Below are 22,165 nucleotides of genomic sequence, written 5' to 3' on the forward strand. Positions count from 1 at the left end.
ATTTACCCTTATACTACATATATTTGGTAAGATTGGATGAAAAAGATTGGATCACTAGTGGCCACCATTAGTCTAATTTTTACAAAGGTTATGAATTTGGTTCAAAAATCATCTGACTCCTCAGTGTATTAAACCACCGACTCCGACTCCAGGTACCCAAAATTTCTCTGACTCCTCAACTCCGACTTCACAGCCCAGGCGTCCATACCTCTTTTAAGGAGAACTCAGGAGAGTTCCGTTTTATGTTTTATAAATGCATCTAGCGCTTGCTTATGCTTCATACACACTTGAGATAAAAGTCTTTGGAAAAGGCAAGATCACAGACCAATTTTACCTCCTTCCATGTAGTATGAGAGCCACACCTACACAGTCTATTCTATGGAGCTGCACTCCCCATCAGACAGAAATCTTACCCCCTTCCATGTAGTATGAGAGCCACACCTACACAGTCTATTCTATGGAGCTGCACTCCCCATCAGACAGAAATCTTACCCCCTTCCATGTAGTATGAGAGCCACACCTACACAGTCTATTCTATGGAGCTGCACTCCCTATCAGACAGAGATCTTACCCCCTTCCATGTAGTATGAGAGCCACACCTACACAGTCTATTCTATGGAGCTGCACTCCCCATCAGACAGAAATCTTACCCCCTTCCATGTAGTATGAGAGCCACACCTACACCGTCTATTCTATGGAGCTGAACTCCCCATCAGACAGAAATCTTTGCAAGATGCTGCACACAAAGATGCTGTACACATTCAACAGATCAGTATCTGCAAAAGATCTTTTCCTGCAAAAGATCCATTCCTGCAAAATGCATTCATAGTCTATGAGATCTGCAGATCATCATACACACCTTGTTTAACAGACATTCATCTGCAGATCAGATCCACCAGGATGGATTTTCAGATCTGCAGATGAAGTCAGTTAAACAAGGTGTGTATGAGGATCTGCAGATCTCATAGACTATGAATGCATTTTGCCGGAATGAATTTTTTGCAGGAACAGATCTTTTGCAGCTACAGATCTTTTGTGTCTGTACAGCATCTGTGTGTGCAGTATCTTGCAAAGATTTCTGTCTGATGGGGAGTTCAGCTCCATAGAATAGACTGTGTAGGTGTGGCTCTCATACTACATGGAAGGGGGTAAGATTTCTGTCTGATGGGGAGTGCAGCTCCATAGAATAGACTGTGTAGGTGTGGCTCTCATACTACATGGAAGGGGGTAAGATTTCTGTCTGATGGGGAGTGCAGCTCCATAGAATAGACTGTGTAGGTGTGGCTCTCATACTACATGGAAGGGGGTAAGATTTCTGTCTGATGGGGAGTTCAGCTCCATAGAATAGACTGTGTAGGTATGGCTCTCATACTACATGGAAGGGGGTAAGATTTCTGTCTGATGGGGAGTGCAGCTCCATAGAATAGACTGTGTAGAGTGTGGCTCTCATACTACATGGAAGGGGGTAAGATCTCTGTCTGATGGGGAGTTCAGCTCCATAGAACAGACTGTGTAGGTGTGGCTCTCATACTACATGGAAGGGTGTAAGATTTCTGTCTGATGGGGAGTGCAGCTCCATAGAATAGACTGTGTAGGTGTGGCTCTCATACTACATGGAAGGGGGTAAGATTTCTGTCTGATGGGGAGTGCAGCTCCATAGAACAGACTGTGTAGGTATGGCTCTCATACTACATGGAAGGGGGTAAGATTTCTGTCTGATGGGGAGTGCAGCTCCATAGAATAGACTGTGTAGGTGTGGCTCTCATACTACATGGAAGGGGGTAAGATTTCTGTCTGATGGGGAGTGCAGCTCCATAGAATAGACTGTGTAGAGTATGGCTCTCATAGTACATGGAAGGGGGTAAAATTGGTCTGTGATCTTGCCTTTTCCAAAGACTTTTATCTCAAGTGTGTATGAAGCATTAGTCTTTGAAGAGAACCAGTAAGGTATGGAGGCTGCCATATGCTAACTTAGGCCATTCCCCTTCAACCTCTCAAGTTTTACGCCTTACTAGATAACCCTAACAGGCCCTGTGCCTTTATGTATACCGCATACCTCCCCACCTCTTGTCCCCCCCCCCCCCCCCATTCCTTTAGGATTGTAAGCTCACAAGGGCAGGGCTCTCTCACCCTTTGTGTCTTGGATTTTACTTTTCATTTAATAACTTGCTCTCTGTTATACATTTTACTCATCACGTTACATCTGTCATTGTAACCACCAGCTCTGTATTTTGTACCAGTGTCCATATCTGATGTATATCGTTGTCTGTATCATTATGTACCCCTTGTTTGTTTTCCTACTTCGTACAGCGCCACAGAATATGTTGGCGCTTTATAAATCAATAATAATATTTACTTTTAAACAATACATATTGCCTGGCTGTCCTGCTGATCTTTCTGCCTTCAGTGGCTGAATCACACACCTGAACAAGCATGCAGCAAATCCAGTCAGACTTCAGCCAGAGCACCTGATCTGCATGCTTGTTCAAGATCTATAGCTAAACGTTTAATGCTAGGTACACACGATGCTATTTTCTGACAGATTTACTGTCAGATCAATTACTTCCAATTTCAATAAATTCCGATTTCCTATGAAAAATCAGTAAAAAAAAATCGATCGGATATCAGATCGGACCTGTTGGAAATAATCTATCTGACAGTAAATCTGTCAGAAAATTGCATCATCCTAGCATTAGAGGCACAGGATCAGCAGAGCTGCCTGGCAACTGGTATTGTTTTAAAGGAAATAACTATGGCCGCCTCCATATACCTCTCACTTCTGGTTTCCTTTAGAAAATGACTAATAACAGCCTTTCTGCTTCTGTAATTACCATGTAGGATAAAGTCAATTCAGATAGGCTTTTAGAAGCTTTTTTTATATCCCCTGCTGTGTTAAGTGTATGAAGACCTCAGCATCCTTTACCTGCTCTCCGGCAGAATGTAAATGTAACATGATTATCGTTGCTTGCGGCTCAGAATCACTATTGCTATTCAGCTGAGCTTGAAGTGACTCTCTGGTAAGAGGGATATGGAGACTGCCATACTTATTTTCCTTTAAATAATGCATATTGCCTGGTTGTCCTGATTCTCCTCTATATGGAATGGTGGCCATACCACTACTAGGTGATGGCCACTAGATCCACCATCAGATAGATCCCCCTCTGATGCAAGAGGGATCTGTTGCCTGTCCACATACTGAAAGATTCCCAATAGATTTTAGCATGCAATCTTGTGGAAATTGTCCTAGCCTTCCCACCTGCTGGGTACCCCCCTCTCCCATGTGTAGGTGTACCCCTCTCCCCTGAGGACCCCCCAAACTTTGTGACCTCTGTCCTACTGAGAACCTTTGGAGCAACCTCAAACAAAAGATCTATAAGGGTGGGAGGCAGTTCACATCCAAACAGCAGCTCTGGGAGGCCACTCTGCCAACCTGCAAAGAAATGAAATCAAAAACTTACAAGTTCAATGGATGCAAGCGTAATGAAGCTGCTAACCAATAAGCAGACCTAGTATGTTATCTAACTTAAACTGTTGAGTTGTTTTTGATTGAAATCGCTTTTGATTTCAGTAAATATGACCTCCTGATGCTGCAAATTTCAGTCCTTTACAACCCATGAAATGTTTTGGAACGCTTGTGCATGTTAATTTGGAACAGTGCATTTTAAGTTTATTTTTGAAAAACATACCGTTATTAGGAGGTTTGTTTAGCAACATTTGAATTATACTTATATAATAATGATTGTTGATGACTCGAAGATCATGCCGACTGCCGCTTACATCAACTATTTTGGAAAATCAGTTCAAAATGTGCATAATAATTTGGAAGGGGGTGTAGATGTGGTCTTCAGAGATGTTGCCAATCGCCACTTTTTGGAAGCTGATTTTCATCCATATGTTTATGTGCAATGGCTGCAGTCAGGTGAATAATCCTGAGAACACTGTCAGGCTTTGCTCGGGCCTGGATATCCTCTTACCATGAATGTGTTTGTGTTCAGATCCTGCAGGCCTTGGGCAAGTCCTATCACCCTGGCTGCTTCCGCTGCGTGGTCTGTAACGAGTGCCTGGACGGGGTCCCTTTCACTGTAGACGTGGAGAACAACATCTACTGCGTCAAGGACTACCACACGTAAGAGAGCTGGCTCAGCCGATCCACTAAAGGGGTGGGGAAGGGGAGGGGCTAAATGCATTTAGGGAGGAGCTATATGCAAGGTTACGCTGGCCATACATTGGTTGATCTGGCCAAGACATTGATCACTCTTGGATCATATTAGAATTTATTGAAAATCTGTTTGCACTGCCTGCTGTGTCCCCAGGTTTTCCAGTCAACATCCCAACCGCCTCCCCCAAGGCTGTGCCGAGTGTTGGCAGCGGAGCTTGCTCTCACCTGTCCTCTAGTGCGTGTCTTCCCTGCAAAGCGATCCTCCCTGTGTCTTCTCTCCCTGGGTGCCATGTACGTTAAAGGGATCCAAGCAGCTTTTTTTCTGCAGTTTGTCCTGGTTTCTAATAGTTTTAGGAGCTGCCATTTCCCTGCCTGCTCTTTCTGTGGAAGCCAAGCCACAGAAGTAGGACATTAAAAGCCTCTAACATACATTTAAATGTAAAAAGAGGTAGAATTCTTTTTTTAGTTATGAGCCACATTGTTAGCATGCATGTTTAATGTGCTATTGACATGCCCTGGGGGCTAAAAATGCTGCTCAATTCCATTTAAGTGACCATTAGAGGCCTTTAGTGTTTGGCCTCCAGTGTTTGGGACAGAGGGCACCCTGGGAGAGAAGACAAAAGGAGGGGCCTACGGCAGTGGAGGGAGGGCACGTGTCGGCAGACAGGTGATTATAAGCGTCACCGTGTACGTTGCAATTTCGGATGCATCGCTCCGGACCTGCCACCGACCGAGCAAATCTAGCACAGTCGACTGAATCCATCAATTTCAGCCAAAGATCAAATGGGAATCATTTCTATCAAATGATCAAATCGGCTGGATATCGGTGGAAAAAAATTCCCACCATGCATAAGTCATATCGCAACTGAAGGCGGAGTCCTGCGAACTGAACTACTTACTGCTAAATGATGCCGTTGATGGCTTACACATAGCAGCCATTCACCGTTGTCATACGCTGGGAATTCTGGATTGTACAAATCAAGTGCTGCTTTTCTCCAATTTCTCCAATCACATTCTCGGGAAATTAAAATACTCAAATCCATGAGATGTTTATAAGTCTGTTATGTTGGGGTTGAGAGATCTGGGTTGGGTAGCCTGAATCTGGCAGATATGCAGACCTATGTATGGCCAGTGCCTCATTTTTCTGTCTTCTTGTGACTCTAATCTGCTCAGGAGTAAATGCCAGGTCATGTTTGTTTATTTTTCGCGTTGTCGATAAAGCTTGTGTTGTACTAAGTACTCATTTTCTTTTTTCTCTTTTTGCAGAGTTTTCGCACCTAAATGTGCCTCGTGCAACCAGCCAATCCTCCCAGCACAGGTAAGTCACATGTTCCTGCTTGATGTGGCAGGGAGAGGCTTGTACAGCGTCATGAGATAAGATAGTGTGCATGCTGAACTCCAATTCAGTCACCCGGCAGCCCGGTGCATTCTCCCAGCAGAGATTTGGTGCTCTACAGAGTGGCTGAGATTTAGTGCTCTGCAGAGTGGCTGAGATTTGGTGCTCTACAGAGTGGCTGAGATTTAGTGCTCTGCAGAGTGGCTGAGATTTGGTGCTCTGCAGAGTGGCTGAGATTTGGTGCTCTGCAGAGAGTGGCTGAGATTTGGTGCTCTGCAGAGAGTGGCTGAGATTTGGTGCTTTGCAGAGAGTCGCTGAGATTTGGTGCTTTGCAGAGAGTCGCTGAGATTTGGTGCTCTGCAGAGAGTGGCTGAGATTTGGTGCTCCGCAGAGAGTGGCTGAGATTTGTTGCTCTGCAGAGAGTGGCTGAGATTTGGTGCTCTGCAGAGAGTGGCTGAGATTTGGTGCTCTGCAGAGAGTGGCTGAGATTTGGTGCTCTGCAGAGAGTGGCTGAGATTTGGTGCTCTGCAGAGAGTGGCTGAGATTTGGTGCTCTGCAGAGAGTGGCTGAGATTTGGTGCTCTGCAGAGAGTGGCTGAGATTTGGTGCTCCGCAGAGGGTGGCTGAGATTTGGTGCTCCGCAGAGAGTGGCTGAGATTTGTTGCTCCGCAGAGAGTGGCTGAGATTTGGTGCTCTGCAGAGAGTGGCTGAGATTTGGTGCTCTGCAGAGAGTGGCTGAGATTTGGTGCTCTGCAGAGAGTGGCTGAGATTTGGTGCTCTGCAGAGAGTGGCTGAGATTTGGTGCTCTGCAGAGAGTGGCTGAGATTTGGTGCTCTGCAGAGAGTGGCTGAGATTTGTTGCTCTGCAGAGAGTGGCTGAGATTTGGTGCTCTGCAGAGAGTGGCTGAGATTTGGTGCTCTGCAGAGAGTGGCTGAGATTTGGTGCTCTGCAGAGAGTGGCTGAGATTTGGTGCTCTGCAGAGAGTGGCTGAGATTTGGTGCTCTGCAGAGAGTGGCTGAGATTTGGTGCTCTGCAGAGAGTGGCTGAGATTTGGTGCTCTGCAGAGAGTCGCTGAGATTTGGTGCTTTGCAGAGAGTCGCTGAGATTTGGTGCTCTGCAGAGAGTGGCTGAGATTTGGTGCTCTGCAGAGAGTGGCTGAGATTTGGTGCTCTGCAGAGAGTCGCTGAGATTTGGTGCTCTGCAGAGAGTGGCTGAGATTTGGTGCTCTGCAGAGAGTGGCTGAGATTTGGTGCTCTGCAGAGAGTGGCTGAGATTTGGTGCTCTGCAGAGAGTGGCTGAGATTTGGTGCTCTGCAGAGAGTGGCTGAGATTTGGTGCTCTGCAGAGAGTGGCTGAGATTTGGTGCTCTGCAGAGAGTGGCTGAGATTTGGTGCTCTGCAGAGAGTGGCTGAGATTTGGTGCTCTGCAGAGAGTGGCTGAGATTTGGTGCTCTGCAGAGAGTCGCTGAGATTTGGTGCTTTGCAGAGAGTCGCTGAGATTTGGTGCTCTGCAGAGAGTGGCTGAGATTTGGTGCTCTGCAGAGAGTGGCTGAGATTTGGTGCTCTGCAGAGAGTGGCTGAGATTTGGTGCTCTGCAGAGAGTGGCTGAGATTTGGTGCTCTGCAGAGAGTGGCTGAGATTTGGTGCTCTGCAGAGAGTGGCTGAGATTTGGTGCTCTGCAGAGAGTGGCTGAGATTTGGTGCTCTGCAGAGTGGCTGAGATTTGGTGCTCTGCAGAGAGTGGCTGAGATTTGGTGCTCTGCAGAGGGTGGCTGAGATTTGGTGCTCTGCAGAGGGTGGCTGAGATTTGGTGCTCTGCAGAGAGTCGCTGAGATTTGGTGCTCTGCAGAAAGTCACTGAGATTTGGTGCTCTGCAGAGAGTGGCTGAGATTTGGTGCTCTGCAGAGAGTGGCTGAGATTTGGTGCTCTGCAGAGAGTGGCTGAGATTTGGTGCTCTGCAGAGAGTGGCTGAGATTTGGTGCTCTGCAGAGAGTCGCTGAGATTTGGTGCTCTGCAGAGAGTGGCTGAGATTTGGTGCTCTGCAGAGAGTGGCTGAGATTTGGTGCTCTGCAGAGAGTGGCTGAGATTTGGTGCAGATATCTGACTGAGAAGCATTGCTGCAAGGTGAGGAATCCTTTGCTTCAGTCTCAACACATTCCCTTTTTTTGACTGGGGAGCATTAGTTGTGTAATCAGGGCCACAATTCACCTATCGTGACTCAAGCGGATCCAGAAACTCTTCATATGTTAATTCCATTTTGTGACATGGGAAGGTGTTGTGACATGGGAAGCTGTTGTGACATGGGAAGGTGCTGTGACATGGGAAGGTGTTGTGACATGGGAAGGTGTTGTGACATGGGAAGCTGTTGTGACATGGGAAGGTGTTGTGACATGGGAAGGTGTTGTGACATGGGAAGGTGTTGTGACATGGGAAGGTGTTGTGACATGGGAAGCTGTTGTGACATGGGAAGCTGTTGTGACATGGGAAGGTGTTGTGACATGGGAAGGTGTTGTGACATGGGAAGCTGTTGTGACATGGGAAGCTGTTGTGACATGGGAAGCTGTTGTGACATGGGAAGGTGTTGTGACATGGGAAGGTGTTGTGACATGGGAAGGTGTTGTGACATGGGAAGGTGTTGTGACATGGGAAGCTGTTGTGACATGGGAAGGTGTTGTGACATGGGAAGGTGTTGTGACATGGGAAGGTGTTGTGACATGGGAAGCTGTTGTGACATGGGAAGGTGTTGTGACATGGGAAGCTGTTGTGACATGGGAAGGTGTTGTGACATGGGAAGGTGTTGTGACATGGGAAGCTGTTGTGACATGGGAAGCTGTTGTGACATGGGAAGCTGTTGTGACATGGGAAGGTGTTGTGACATGGGAAGGTGTTGTGACATGGGAAGCTGTTGTGACATGGGAAGGTGTTGTGACATGGGAAGGTGTTGTGACATGGGAAGCTGTTGTGACATGGGAAGCTGTTGTTGAGAAATAATAACAATGATTTCAGAAGACAAGTAGCATATTATCACATAATGACCTATTGCAACATATTGCCGTATTGTGACATGGTGACCTATTATAACATAGCAATGTACAGTGATATAGAAATGCCCACATATTGTGACAAATTAAAGTGTACCTGAGATGGGCAACAGCAAAAAATCATATATACCTGGGGCTTCCTCCGGCCTGATCGCTCCCTCGCCGTCCTCTTCTGACTCCCCGTCGCCCGCAGCTGGCCCCGGAAAATCCTCCAGTCGGCGCAGTCCGGCCAGGCGTGTAACTGTCTCACTCCCGTCACTGGGAGCGTTCGGCGCCCATGCAGTAGTACTGCGCAGATGCAAAGCGCTCCCGGCGACCTGAACGCGGCGGGGGCACGTGCGCGGCCTTGCCATTGCATGTGCAATTGGCCCCAGACCGGAGGACTTTCCGGGGCCAATTACAGGTGACGGGGAGTCAGAAGAGGACAGCGTTGGAGCGGTCAGGCTGGAGGAAGCCCCAGGTATGTATATTTGTATGCTGTGACCCCATCTCCGGTTCCCTTCACCCCCCCCCCCCCCCCCCTTTGCCAGTATGATTCTTTCCAGATTTTAGGGTGTAAAGGCGGTGCATTTTGCAGATTCTAACCTAATGACTTCTTGATGTTGATGATTCTATGATATTCTTACGTAAAGATGTCACCATGTGAGCATTTCCTTTTCAATCCTGAGTGATCGTATCGGGGGGCGTTACTTACAAGTATATAGGGTCCTTTAGTGACGTTTAGACACAAATGATTTGCGGTTTGAGTTTCTCTTTACATTTGTTCTGTGGGACAGTCAGGCTCTGGTTCTCTAGTCCTGCTAATTCCAGAGCACTATTTCATTGTGGATTAAAAGGAAGCAGATTGGCCCCCAGTAAACGGCCGCATAATACTTCTTTTCTTAGCCAGCTCCCGCTGCCTCTCCCATGCAGGACGTTGTCACGTGGTTACACTGCGTACGGCTCTGACGTCACTCGTGGTGCATCCCTGCTTATGTTGGACATCACAGAACAGGCTAAATATACACTTCTGTGTTTCCCAGGCCTGCGTGTCCCAAGCTGCCTGTTACTGGCTGCATAGCAGCCTCTGCGGTCAGCTCCAGCCTCGGGGGGCTCTGCAAATACATGAATTCCATGGGAAGGATCGGGTGCCGGTCTTGGGGAGTCCATAGAAAGGTGCATGATGGGTCTTCCTGCAAGAGCTGTCATGTGACCTGCTTAAAGAGGAGCTGTCAGCCATACTATCTCAGGAAAAACCACATATATAAGTAGATTAATACTTACTCTACTTACATAACATATGTATTGCACTGTCCACATTTTGATTTTAGTGAGTTTTCTACAGTAAAAAAAGAGAAAATTCTTCTTAGAATTTCCCATTTTAACTGTGGTTATTTTGAAGCCAATTCTGATGTCATTTCCTCCCTTACTCTCCTCTGCCTGATTGTGTATGCATTGCCCGCCCTCCACTATAGAAAGTGCATTGTCTCAGCATGAGAAATATCGGCCAATCAGAGAGGAACAGAGGTGTGGGAGGGGAAAACTGAATAGAAAATTCATCCTTTTACATTTAACAAATGCAGTAATACAGAAACGCTGCATTCTGAAACTGGTGTGCGGATCTGATCCTACTTGCTTCTGCTGACTAAGTGGTGACGTGGATTGGCACCCAGGTGTAGCACCCAACCAACTGGTAAGGCGTACCACACCGAAATCTGAATAGACATTATGCAGCGAGAATGATCACTGTTTTAGTTCAAAAACAGGGATCATTCACAGATTTTGTACCAATCGTGCCGCCACGCTCCCTCCCGCTTGCTCGTTCCCACCGCCAATCGTTAGGTTAAAGTGAACCAGAGATGCAGGGCTGTGGAGTCGGTCCAAAAATCCACCGACTCCGACTCCTCAGTTTAGGATTCCACCGACTCCGACTCCACGACTCCGACTCCTCTAATTTGCATATTACAATTTTGTTGATTAAAAGTATGTAACATGAAATTCGTCTCATAACTGCCAACGCTTAGGAATTTTACAAGACAACTGAAGTGAGAAGGATATGTAGACTACTATGTTTATTCCCTTTAGACTAAAACTAGTCCTTGGTAAGAGTACTTGTAAAAGGTACAAACCGGAACAAAGAACATCTATCAGGCCCTAGGCAATGTAAGTGTGGGTACATGTAAGAAGCAGGTACTCTGCAGGGGAATGAGGAGATTGTAAACAGACAATACCTCTGTGTTCAATGTGCACAACATTCTCAGTGGATTCCCTGCAGCTCTGTGAGGAGTGCATATGTAGAGTATAGTACTACTGTGTAACAAAGTAAACCTGAGACAGATGAAATTAAAGTTTTATACATACCTGGGGCTTCCTCCAGCCGCCTTCAGGATAATCAGTCCCTCGTTGTCCTCCTCCACCACGTGGATCTTCTGCTATGAGTCCAGGTACTTGAGCCAGTCAGGCGTAGTGCGCATGCACACACTCCGCCGCCAGGTGCATACTACACCTGTGCAGCACTATTGCGCAGGTGCAGAATGTTCCTGGCTGTGGGAGCGGCATGCGGCCGGACAGCACTGACTGGCTGAATTACCAGGACTCATAGCAGAAGATCCGGGTGGTGGAGGACAGTGAGGGACTGATTAGCCTGAAGGGGGCTGGAGGAAGCCCCAGGTATGTATAAAACTTTACTTTTCATCCGTCTCAGTTACCCTTTAATTTGTAGTCACCAAACCAAATTTTAATAACATATCAAATTATTTTATTTCGTCAGCAAAGGGAGTGCATACATTTGCATAAATCAGCATCAATGCAGAATTATTTCCATCTCGTTGACCATCTCTATTAGTGACACAGCTACACATCAGGCTTTATTCTTACAGCATAGATGTTATTTAGTAAATATAAGAGATCCCTGTGTACACATCATATATACAGTCACAATCAGATATGTATATCTGACCTTAAAAATACGGGGACTGCTTTATTGAAGCAGCACAAGTAACTAATTTTGATTAGTTTATTTCATTTTTGTGGACTAAGCACAGCTATTACTGTATATATACTGTATATATACATTATTTTTAATGACTATTATCTGAGAAATAGAACATTTTATCATATTTTCTATTTTAATTACAGTTACAAATTCATTAGGAGTCGGAGTCGGTGCATTTTTTCCCGACTCCGACTCCAGGCACCCAAAATTGCCCGACTCCACGACTCCGACTCCACGACTCCGACTCCGACTCCACAGCCCTGCAGAGATGAAGCACCCTCATAATTTTACCATAAATATCAGTGGGAACATTAGAGAAAACACCTACCCTGCTCTCCGTTTCATCCTTCACTGCTCAGCCTGCTTGTTATCAGCCCTGATAAAATCCCCGACTGAGCATTCAGTCTGGCTTTGCTCAGGAATCATTATAGCTCAGTCTGTCTTCTCTGATGTCTTTTTCAATCCCAAGCCTGCCCCTTCTGGCTTTGCTATAATAACTCCGCTATGATGATTCCTGAGCAAAGCCAGACTGAATGCTCAGTCTGGGATTTTATCAGGGCTGACAACAAGCTGGCTGAGCAGTGAAGGATGAAACAGAGAGCAGGGTAGGTGTTTTCTCTAATGTTCCCACTGATACATATATATATATATATATATATATATATATATATATATATATATATATATATATATATATATATATATATATATATATATATATATATATATATATATATATATATATGGTAAAATACATGAGGGGGCTTCGTCTCTGGTTCACTTTATCTCCCCTATAGGTCCCCATGACCATCTCATTTATGCCGGCGTCACTTCCCAAAGTAACGCAACCACGCATTACTTCCTATTTGCGTACTTATAGTACACAGTAGAAAATAAAAATAACGCACGACAACATTTTGTAGCCAAATAGTAAAATTACACCTACAGACATTAGAGACTAACATTTTTTAATATGTATGTCACGAGGGTATATTATGATTAAATGATGGGCTTGTAATTAGTGATGCATGTCAAACTCAAAAAAAATGCGCCTTTATTTCCAAATAAAATATTGTCACTATAAATTGTACGAGGGATATAATTTAAACGTTGCAATAACCGGGACGAATTGGCAAATACAATGTGTGGCTTTTATCCACAGTTTTCCGTTTTATTTTAAAACTATAATGGCCAAAAACTGAGAATTTTTTTTTCTTATTATACCCATTAGAATTCATTTAGAATAAAATAATTCTTATGATAATGTACCACCCAAAGAAGGCCTAATTGGTGGAGGAAAAAACAAGGTATAGATCATTCCGTTGTGATAAGTAATGATTAAGTTATTGGCAGAATGAAAGGGAGAATCACTGAACTGGGAAAATTCCTCTCATCCGTAAGGTGAAAACAACCCGCGGGCTGAAGAGGTTAAGTGGCTCAGGTGTAACGCTCTCCACATCCAGGCGAGATAACACACATTCCTAGACGCCTCTATCTCCCCTCCGCATCTCGCGCATATTTTCCCATCTGTCGGACGTGCCGGTAAATATTTTTCCACCGCCGGTAGCGATGGGGGTGGGGAGGCGACCTTCCAGCTAAGAAATCATTAATGACTCTCACCCCCTGCGGGTGGTAGTAGCGCAGCGCGTGGAATGCGGTGGGCGGAGTCTGCTGGGCTCGCTGTTTACCTGTGTTTTGTTTTGCAGGGGTCAGAGGAAACCATCCGGGTGGTATCCATGGACAAAGATTACCATGTGGAATGTTATCACTGTGAGGTGAGTCACCCGGCCGGCTCTGAGCTGGACCGCAAGCCAGACGAGAATAACGTTTATCGTATCTGCTGATCTGTAAAGCGATTGTATCTTCGCTGCTGGAAATGCACAAGACTGCAGAGCACAGCAGATTTATATACAACACAGAACCCCTCAGTACTGGCAGGAGAAATATTTAGGACTGGAAAATGGACAGTTGTTTTTCTCCAATTTCATCCAATCATAACAGTAATGCTGGGATTGATTATATGTTGAAATTTGTAAAAGTGCAATTTCAAATTTGTTACATCTTTTGTGCTATAAATCAGCCAAGCAGCTGGAAAGCTGATATTAACCGCTTCTGTACCAGCAGTCTCTGGGCCCTTAAAGAGAACCGGAAGCAGGTAAAATTATTTAAAATAAACACATGACGTAGCTGCAAATGAATATTACATACTTGGCGTCAGTTCCTCTCAGAAGCTCACCATTTTCTTCTTACAGTGAGCCCTTCCAGTTCTGACAACATTTTGTCAGAACTGAAATTTACCAGTTGCTGTCAGTTTTTGATCAGCAGCTGTCAGTTACAACTGAATGTGCAAGGTAATGCCCATGTTTCCGTATGGCTCAAGTGAGCGATATTACAGTTTAACAGTGTGCTGACCTGGAAGCTGTTAGGGGGTAATGGCCATTTTTAAAATGGAGGACAGAGAATTCTATCGATCTCAGTGGACAAATGGGACGCAGGAGAGGAGAAAGAGATTGAGGAGTAGACTACACAGGAGGTAAGTATGACCTGTATATGGTTATTTTAAATTTTTATTTTCAGTTCAGGTTCTCTTTAAAGTCAATGGGAATCGATTTAACAAAAAATCAGCCAGCCCAGATACTTAAGGTGAGGGAAGGCTCTGGGTCCTATAGAGCCTTCCGGCTCCTCTCCCGGTGCCCTTGGTGCTGCGCTGGCTCCCGTGTTTGAATCCCCCGCCGTGGGGGACTTTGGAAGTCTTCAGGAGTCGAGTCCTCCCAAAGACAGGCGGCTCCGTACTGCGCGAGTGCGTGAGAGGTGGCGCTGGTGCGTGCACAGTATGGAGCGGCCCATCTTCGGGAGTACTAGGGCGCCGCTCTCTGCAGTGGGGCGATCACAGGATAAAGCGTTTCCATCTCCTTAAAATCCAGAGGGTGTGTGTGTGTGTGTGTGTGTGTGTGTGTGTGTGTGTGTGTGTGTGTGTGTGTGTGTGTGTGTGTGTGTGTGTGTGTGTGTGTGTGTGTGTGTGTGTGTGTGTGTGTGTGTGTGTGTGTGTGTGTGTGTGTGTGTGTGTGTGTGTGTGTGTGTGTGTGTGTGTGTGTGTGTGTGTGTGTGTGTGTGTGTGTGTGTGTGCGTGCGTGCGTGCGTGCGTTGGGGGGGTGGGAGGAGTTTGTGTTGGGAGGGGGGGGGGTGCACGTGTGGGGTCTGTGTATTTAGACGTACCAGTACTAACCTTTTGTGCTCCAAAATAAACACCGCAATCTGTAAGCCGGCTACTGAAAAATAAAAATCACAGTTAAAATGGAAATGATCAGACTTCATTATTTTCACAACAACACGGTCCCTATTCTGACCCTTGTGTGAACTATTGGGGTTCTGAGCCGAACCAATTTCTAGGCAGTGACCGAAACTTACACTCACACCATTTGTAATAAGTGGCACAAGGCAAGAGAGCCGCAGCCACACCAGGCCACTCGGTTCTGTATTTGTGTGACATATGGACCCAGCTTGGTCCCCTATCTAGCTAACGTTCCCCTTTTGGCATCACAGAGAAACGGTTAGGCCCCTTGGACACATCGCGGTCCTCTCCCCCGCCGCAGCTTGTCGCAGTGGCCATTGATCGCAGTGAGACAGGCCACTGTACCAGAGGAGCGGTGGAAGAAGTCCGGTCAGTGCTGAAGCTGCAGTGTGTTGCTGTGTGATACTGCGCAACACCACAAACAATCCTTAAGGTGGCCACTAACGGTCCAATTTCTAGCAAAAAATCGTTTGAACGATCAGAAATTCTGATCGGATTGGTTGAAAATAATCTCAATTGATGGGCGCAATCGATTATGAACGATTATAAAAAATAGACGTCTGATTGGATTTTTGTCAAACCAAAATTTGGATTTTCTTGATTGGTTGTGATAGGAAGCAAAGATTGGTTTGTTGATGGTGTAGTGAACGATTTTTCTTCCGTTTAGAATTTCTGATCGCTCTAACGATTTTTTGCAGAAATTGGACCGTTAGTGGCCACCTTTATAGATTGTTGCTGTAGTGGTGCAGCGCATGTGCATATCACCAACATCCTGTCACTGCACGTCACTGACCTCTTGACACCACTAGCTTACACGTTCAGGGGCGGGGCCACGCAAATTTCCACATCGGCGCAGACTGCCAAAGGGAACAAAATGCCTGCAATAGCGCAGTGCTGCGGTAAGCTCTTCTGCCGCACACAAATCGCACCGCACCGGATCAAACAAACGCCTTGGCCAATTTGAACGAAACTTGTTATACCTGGGATGATATGTTCTGGGGGTCTCGCGGCCCCCCTGCACACCTGGGCGGAGCTACAAACAGCCAATCAGATTTCACCCATTCATGTCAATGGGAAAAAGTAAACTGCAGCCATTCTTAGAAACTTGACACAGTTGGTCACTGGGTGACTGGGATTAATATTCAGGAAAGTGGGTGGAGCCTAAAACAGCCAATCAAAATTGACCTATTGATTTTCAAGGGGAATATTTAAACTGCTGCCATTCTTAAACTGTTAATGGCAGAGGCTTCAAACTTGCTACAGTCGGTCATTGGGTAACTGGCGTTCAAATTCACTAAAGGGGCGGAGACAAATACCCAATCAGTTTTGTTTCACTTCAATTAGAAAATTTACATTATTGATGCCAAGTACCCCAAAGCTCACAAACTTGGTCATTGAGTGACTGTGTGTCAAGGTTAGAAAAAGTGGGCAGAGCCAACAACAACCAAATCATACCCGGGCAATGCCAGGTCATCAGCTAATGCATGAGATAAATAAGGAGCAATAAATCAGGAGTTAAGTCCGTTAAGGACACATAGATCATGAGTTAACCATCTTAGCGGTATGGACGAGCTCAGCTCGTCCATCACCGCCGATGGCTGCCGCTCAGGCCCTGCTGGGCCGATTTTGATGAAGTAAAGAGGAGCACACGCAGCCGCCACTTTGCCAGCCGCGTGTGCTATCTGATCGCCGCCGCTCTGCGGCGATCCGCCGGGTGCAGCGGCGAAAGAGGGTCCCCCCAGCCGCCCGAGCCCAGCGTAGCCGGAACAAATAGTTCCGGCCAGCGCTAAGGGCTGGATCGGAGGCGGCTGACGTCAGGACGTCGGCTGACGTCCATGACGTCACTCCGCTCAAAGCCAAACAAGGAAGGCTGCTCATTGCAGCCTTCCTTGTTACTTCTGATTGCCGGAGGCAATCAGAAGAATGCGTTGGGAGCGCCCTCTAGTGGGCTTTCATGCAGCCAACTTTCAGTTGGCTGCATGAAATCGTTTTTTTTTTTATTAAAAAAAAAACCTCCCGCAGCCGCCCTGGCGATCTTAATAGAACGCCAGGGTGGTTAAAGGAGAGATAAACTGAGTAAAAGGGAAGTTCCGAGCACCATAAAAATAAAAAAAAAATCCACTGACTTGGGGCTTCCTCCAGCCCCTGGCAGCCGTCCTGTGCCCTCGCCGCAGCTCCGGTGGCTCCCGGTCTCCTCCGGTGCAGATGCTGACCTCGCCAGGTCGGCTTCCGGGTTGGCTTCTTCTGCGCTCCAGAGTGCGGCTCACTGGTTGCGCTGACTACATCCGGACTGTACTGCGCAGGCGTAGAACTACTGCACCTGCGTAGTACAGTTCGGATGAAGTCCGTGTGACTCTGAGAGCCGCTTGCGCAGGTGCAGTGGGGATCTTGCGCCAGAGGAGACCACGGACCACCAGCGGTGAGCGGAGCTGCGTCGAGGGCATAGGACGCTGCCAGGGGCTGGAGGAAGCCCCAGGTAAGTGGATTTTTTTTTATTTTTATAGTGCTCGGATGTGTCCTTTTAATAAATACAGTGAGATCACTTGACAGAAAAGCTTTTTCTGAAATCTGACCTCTAAAAACAGGATAGGTGAGCTTAATAAGTCATTTCTTACCTTATCTTTCTTATCTGAAGTTCAGTCCCACTTTAAAGGACCTCTGTCCTGAAAATCTTAAAATTTAAAATACATGTAAACCTATACAAATAAGAAGTACGTTTCTTTCAGAGTAAAATGAGCCATAAATTACTTTTCTCCTGTGTTGCCGTCACTTACAGTAGGTAGTAGAAAAAGACAGAAAAAGACAGATTTTGCAGTAGCCCATCTTCTCCATGGGGGGTTCTCAGGGTTTTATTTATTTTTAAAAGCACTTTGTGAATGTCAGTTGCTCCGTCCAACTGCCAAAGAAGTGTGTAGTGAGCAGGGAGGCTGGCCAGCATCTTTCTATAAATCTTTTTAGGGGAATGTCTTTATAAAGAATAAAGGCCATGCTGAGAATCCCCCATGAAGAGATGGACTGGTCCAAAACCTGTCACTTCTGTCAGATTCCTACTACCTACTGTAAGTGACAGCAACATAGGAGAAAAGTAATGTATGGCTCATTTTACTCTGGAAGAGATGTACTTCTTATTTGTATGCGTTTTACATTTTAAGATTTTCGCGTTCCTCTTTAAGCATAACTAACACAAGACTTCACATTTGTTTTTAGTGTCTCTGCATATGTTCTGTGTCAGCTGATCCCTTCTTCTCTCCCACAGGACTGTCATCTGCAGCTGAACGACGAGGAAGGTCACCGCTGTTATCCTCTGGACGGGCACTTGTTGTGCCACAGCTGTCACATCAGACGCATCAACGTCACCATGCCGCCAAGTCATGCCTCCAGCTACCCCATGCATGTCACAGAACTCTGAAGCGGAGGCCTTGGTGACAGGAAGGCGCGAGAGAAGGCGGGCAGAGACTGCTTCACTGATGGCCCCACCTCCTCTGACATCATCTACTGGTACCCGCGTGTACGCTATCCGGGGGGGAGGAGCTGAGGGGCGTCACAGACCCTCTCTGGGTTACGCCAACACTGGACCCCGCACAGAAGTATAAGTGCCATTATTGGCGGCGTTCCGCCACAGCCTGTATCTAGAGAGCGTTTCTACTGATAGTGGAACATAGCGTCATTAGGATTATATTATTTATTGTTCCCTCAGTTACTGCTGGAGCCCCTAGAAAGCCCATGTTTGGCTTCTGTAGTTTGGGAAGTAGTTGAGATATTAGCACTTAATGTGAACCTGTCAGGGTTTACAGTATTGGTGAACTGACACTGGTGAAGTGGGGCTGCCACAAAGTAACTGCAAGTACCTTTGTTTGTTTTACACTTTCTTCCATAAAATACCATCCTTGACGTCTCTGACGTAGAGCTCAGCCCCGCCTCTTCCTGTTCTTCACAAGCCAATCGGAGCTCTGTTACTGGCAGTTGAGGTGCTATCTTTGCTTTGGTTGTGGCAGGAAGAGGCTGGGCGGAGCCTGAAATCGAGATTTACATTCGAGGTGTCCGTAAGGTTGTGGGCCTTTCCGGATATTCAGAAAAACTAACATAAAATCAATGCTTTCCACTGCAGTGACGGTTTTCAGGCGTTTAGGAAACTGGGTACCGCTGAGGTAGCATTTTTATTAGAGAGTTAGGGGATTCTGCAGAGACATAAATATTACTCAGTACCGATCAACCCTCAGTGACCATTGGAGCAAGACCCCATGCTTGCAGAACAGCACCCCTAATGCAGGTGACTGAGCATCTGTCTCATGCTTGGCATATGGAAATGCGCTACTTCTTAAAGGACATCCGTGGTGAAAATAAACTGATGAGAAAAACAATTGTATCTATCCTCCTTCTACTAAAAAGGATTTTTTTTCAGATCTTCCACAGTTTTATTTTATATTTAAAACTAGTTTTTAAGTTTTTACTGTTTCATTGTCTCTGCTCAATGAAACCTTCATTAAAGTATGCCAGAGCTTAAATCTATGAATTATGGACCCTACTCTACTGCTACTCTCAGAAGCCATTTACTGACAGGAAAGTGGTTTATGGCTGTAATTACTTATCAGTGAGAGTTATGCTATAGTCTGACTCAGTCCCGACCTGGACAGAAACTGTGACTTGCATATCTGATGTTTAACTCTTTCAGGCAGAGAAGTAAAAAAAGGAACACAGCCTAGTTATGTGTGTGCTTGGCATTGTACATACACGCGTCTATCTCATCATGTCCCAGGTCACCTCGGTTGTCCTTAAATGCGTTTTGTAGAACGCAGCCTACTTCTTCAGTATTTGCGCATGAGATATTAAATATTCCTATGGTGTTGAGAAGTTCTTCCAGAATAATCGGTGGGAAATTCAACTGGGTGACATATTCCATTAACTCAACACAAGGACCAATAAGACGTTAGGCCAAAAACTTGTGTACTGTCTTCATAAAAGTGCCAAAAACATTGAGGGTTATATCAGATCGTTGGAGGTGGATGGAAACAGACAGAGAAATGCCCATGTGATGTTGTTCATGTGGTCAGTGGGGGTTGTTCTATATCACCTTATTATTTATTATTAGTGCCGTATGTTCCCGCAGACCCTCTGGACCCTTTAATAGTTGTACCCCCTCGTTAGAAGCATCCCATTCCTAAACCTATTTGCTGGTGATAGGGGACTAAGACTATAATGGTTTCTGCATAATTGTGCCACTATTAATATGGCCATTATTCATGGAGTTTACAAATGTTGCAAACCCTAACCGATTCACTTTAATACACATTAACCAATTGAAGTCGCAGGAGGAAGGGGGGTGGGGCTGCAAGAAAGTGAAGGGGGGAGGGGCTACAAGAAAACAAGATTTTGGCACTGATTCACTTAACTTTTTCTCTTAAGTTTTCTCCTAGATCATCTGTGGGCAAACTACGGCCCACGGGCCAAATTCGGCCCGCAGCCGGTATAAAGCCGGCCCGACAATAAAGGGTCAGCTTCTGCTGCTCCTCCCCTCTTCTTCCTCCCGCTGTCCTTCGGAAAAAGTACGCGCAGCACACGAACAAGAAAATTACTCAATCACACTCTCCAGCCTCGATCCCCTTTGTAACGGCGTTGTTGCGCGACCTGCCGTCATTACATACCAGCATGTCACATGATGCTGCCGTTGCCTTGGAGATCGCTGTTGGAGAGTGTGATTGCTGATTGGGTGCGTTATACGCAATCCTTCCCCACCATTCTTCTATCGGGAAGCAGTCGGATGGAAAGCTGCAGTAGCAGCCGGCCCAGTTTGCCCACCCCAGTTCTAGGCGATATTTTCACCATTTTTTTAAATAAAATGTCTTTCAAGCTACCAGCAAGCAAGAAAACGCTCAGAATAATTTCGACTTCATTTTGTTAATCAGAAGATAAAAAATTACCTCCTAGATGAAAACCTAGTGGAAAAGGTGAACTGAATGGGCCTTTATGTTATTCAACAATGTAGAATACACAGATCCTGTCAGTTAAAAATTACATTACAACTTGGGGGGGGGGGGGGGTCTAACCTCTTTCCAAATGATCCAAATTTTAAGTGACTGTTGCGGAAAATAAATAAATGAAAAAACAGATACTCGCCTAAGATGAGGGAAGGCTCTGGGTCTCATAGAGCCTTCCCGTTCTCCTGCCGGTCTCTGCGTTCCTCCAGAGGCCCCTCCGTTTAAATCTCCCGCTGCGGGGGCGTTTGGAAGCACTCTGGCTCCCGAAGACTGGCAGCTCCATACTGCGCACAAGAGAGAGGGCGCGAGTGCGCAGTATGGAGCAGCCCGTCTTCGGGAGCCCGAGTGCTTCCAGAGCCCAGCCAAAACGTAATCGATCGGTCGGCCGCAGGAGACTGCTAACGTAAACGCAGGGACTGTGAGGAGCAGGAAGGATCTATAGGACCCAAAGCCTTCCCTCTCCTTAGGCGAGTATCCTTTAAAATAAAAAATAAAAATCCCGAATTTGGGCTCTAAAGAATGTGATTCACGCTTTGAACTACCACAGCAGTTTTGGGGCAGCAATTTCAATATTTATTTGATGTGTGGAGCCTCCTGGACTGGTCATACCGCAGCTGGTATAAGTCTTTGCTCTCGCAGCACAAAGGAAGCTCTGTCAGCTCGGGTTGCAGCACACACTGACGGGCAGTGCGCTGCAGTGGACGGGGTGGACACGGAACGGTGGTTTGGAAGGGCGTGTCTCCTCGTGAGCGCTACCTTCGCATGCTCCTTTTGCAGGAAGTAAAGTCAGAGGTGATGCCTGCTTAAAATGACTGATTTCAGCCGATTCATTTCAAAAACAGTATTGTGGATTTTAACCTAATTTCTTCCGTATGTCATGTCTTGTCCTTCTACAGAGTGAGATGTGCCGGCATATTGTATTCCAACGTTTACAGATACCGTTTCTATCAGTCTGTAAAAATGCAAACATTTTCCAGTTTAGTGGCTAGCCACCAAACCAATGAGAACCCTGGTGGTGACATCGGAGAAGCTGCCATTGGTTTATAAAAAGCAGGAAGGGGTGGCTCAGGGCTCAAAGTTGTCTCAGTCACGAATTTTGGAAGTACAGGTCGTCAGTAAGGCGCTAATCGTTCCGGCTAGCAAGTAAATGTATTGCAAATGTTATGCAGCTTAGAATTGGGCCTGTCCAAATTGGTAATAAATTGCATTTGACTGGCCCAGAAAACTTGCACCCAAGCTAGAATTATTAACATCTCATTGACCATGACCGGTCAGGATCAGCCTCTGGTGTCTGGGACCTCTGACTTCCGTGGACTTCCTTTTTGTAGCACCCCTACATTCAGTAGGAGGGGCTCTGACTGAAGTCTTGACTAGATTAGCTGCATGCTTGTT

General features: G+C 46.1%; 1 protein-coding gene across 1 annotated transcript in view; it reads left to right on the forward strand.

Moving 5' to 3' along the window:
• The window catches only part of WTIP (WT1 interacting protein), a 146,132-nt gene extending 126,973 nt beyond the window's left edge, over positions 1 to 19,159 (forward strand). Inside the window, exons 5-8 of the mRNA XM_068261045.1 lie at positions 3,996 to 4,126; positions 5,426 to 5,477; positions 13,213 to 13,281; positions 18,055 to 19,159. Coding sequence (XP_068117146.1) covers positions 3,996 to 4,126; positions 5,426 to 5,477; positions 13,213 to 13,281; positions 18,055 to 18,207 — 405 coding nt within the window. The 3' untranslated portion in view covers positions 18,208 to 19,159. The remainder of the gene's footprint in view (positions 1 to 3,995; positions 4,127 to 5,425; positions 5,478 to 13,212; positions 13,282 to 18,054) is intronic.
• Positions 19,160 to 22,165: the final 3,006 nt, after the last annotated feature.

The sequence above is a fragment of the Hyperolius riggenbachi genome, chromosome 11 (genome assembly GCF_040937935.1).
Source record: "Hyperolius riggenbachi isolate aHypRig1 chromosome 11, aHypRig1.pri, whole genome shotgun sequence".
Taxonomy (NCBI): domain Eukaryota; kingdom Metazoa; phylum Chordata; class Amphibia; order Anura; family Hyperoliidae; genus Hyperolius; species Hyperolius riggenbachi.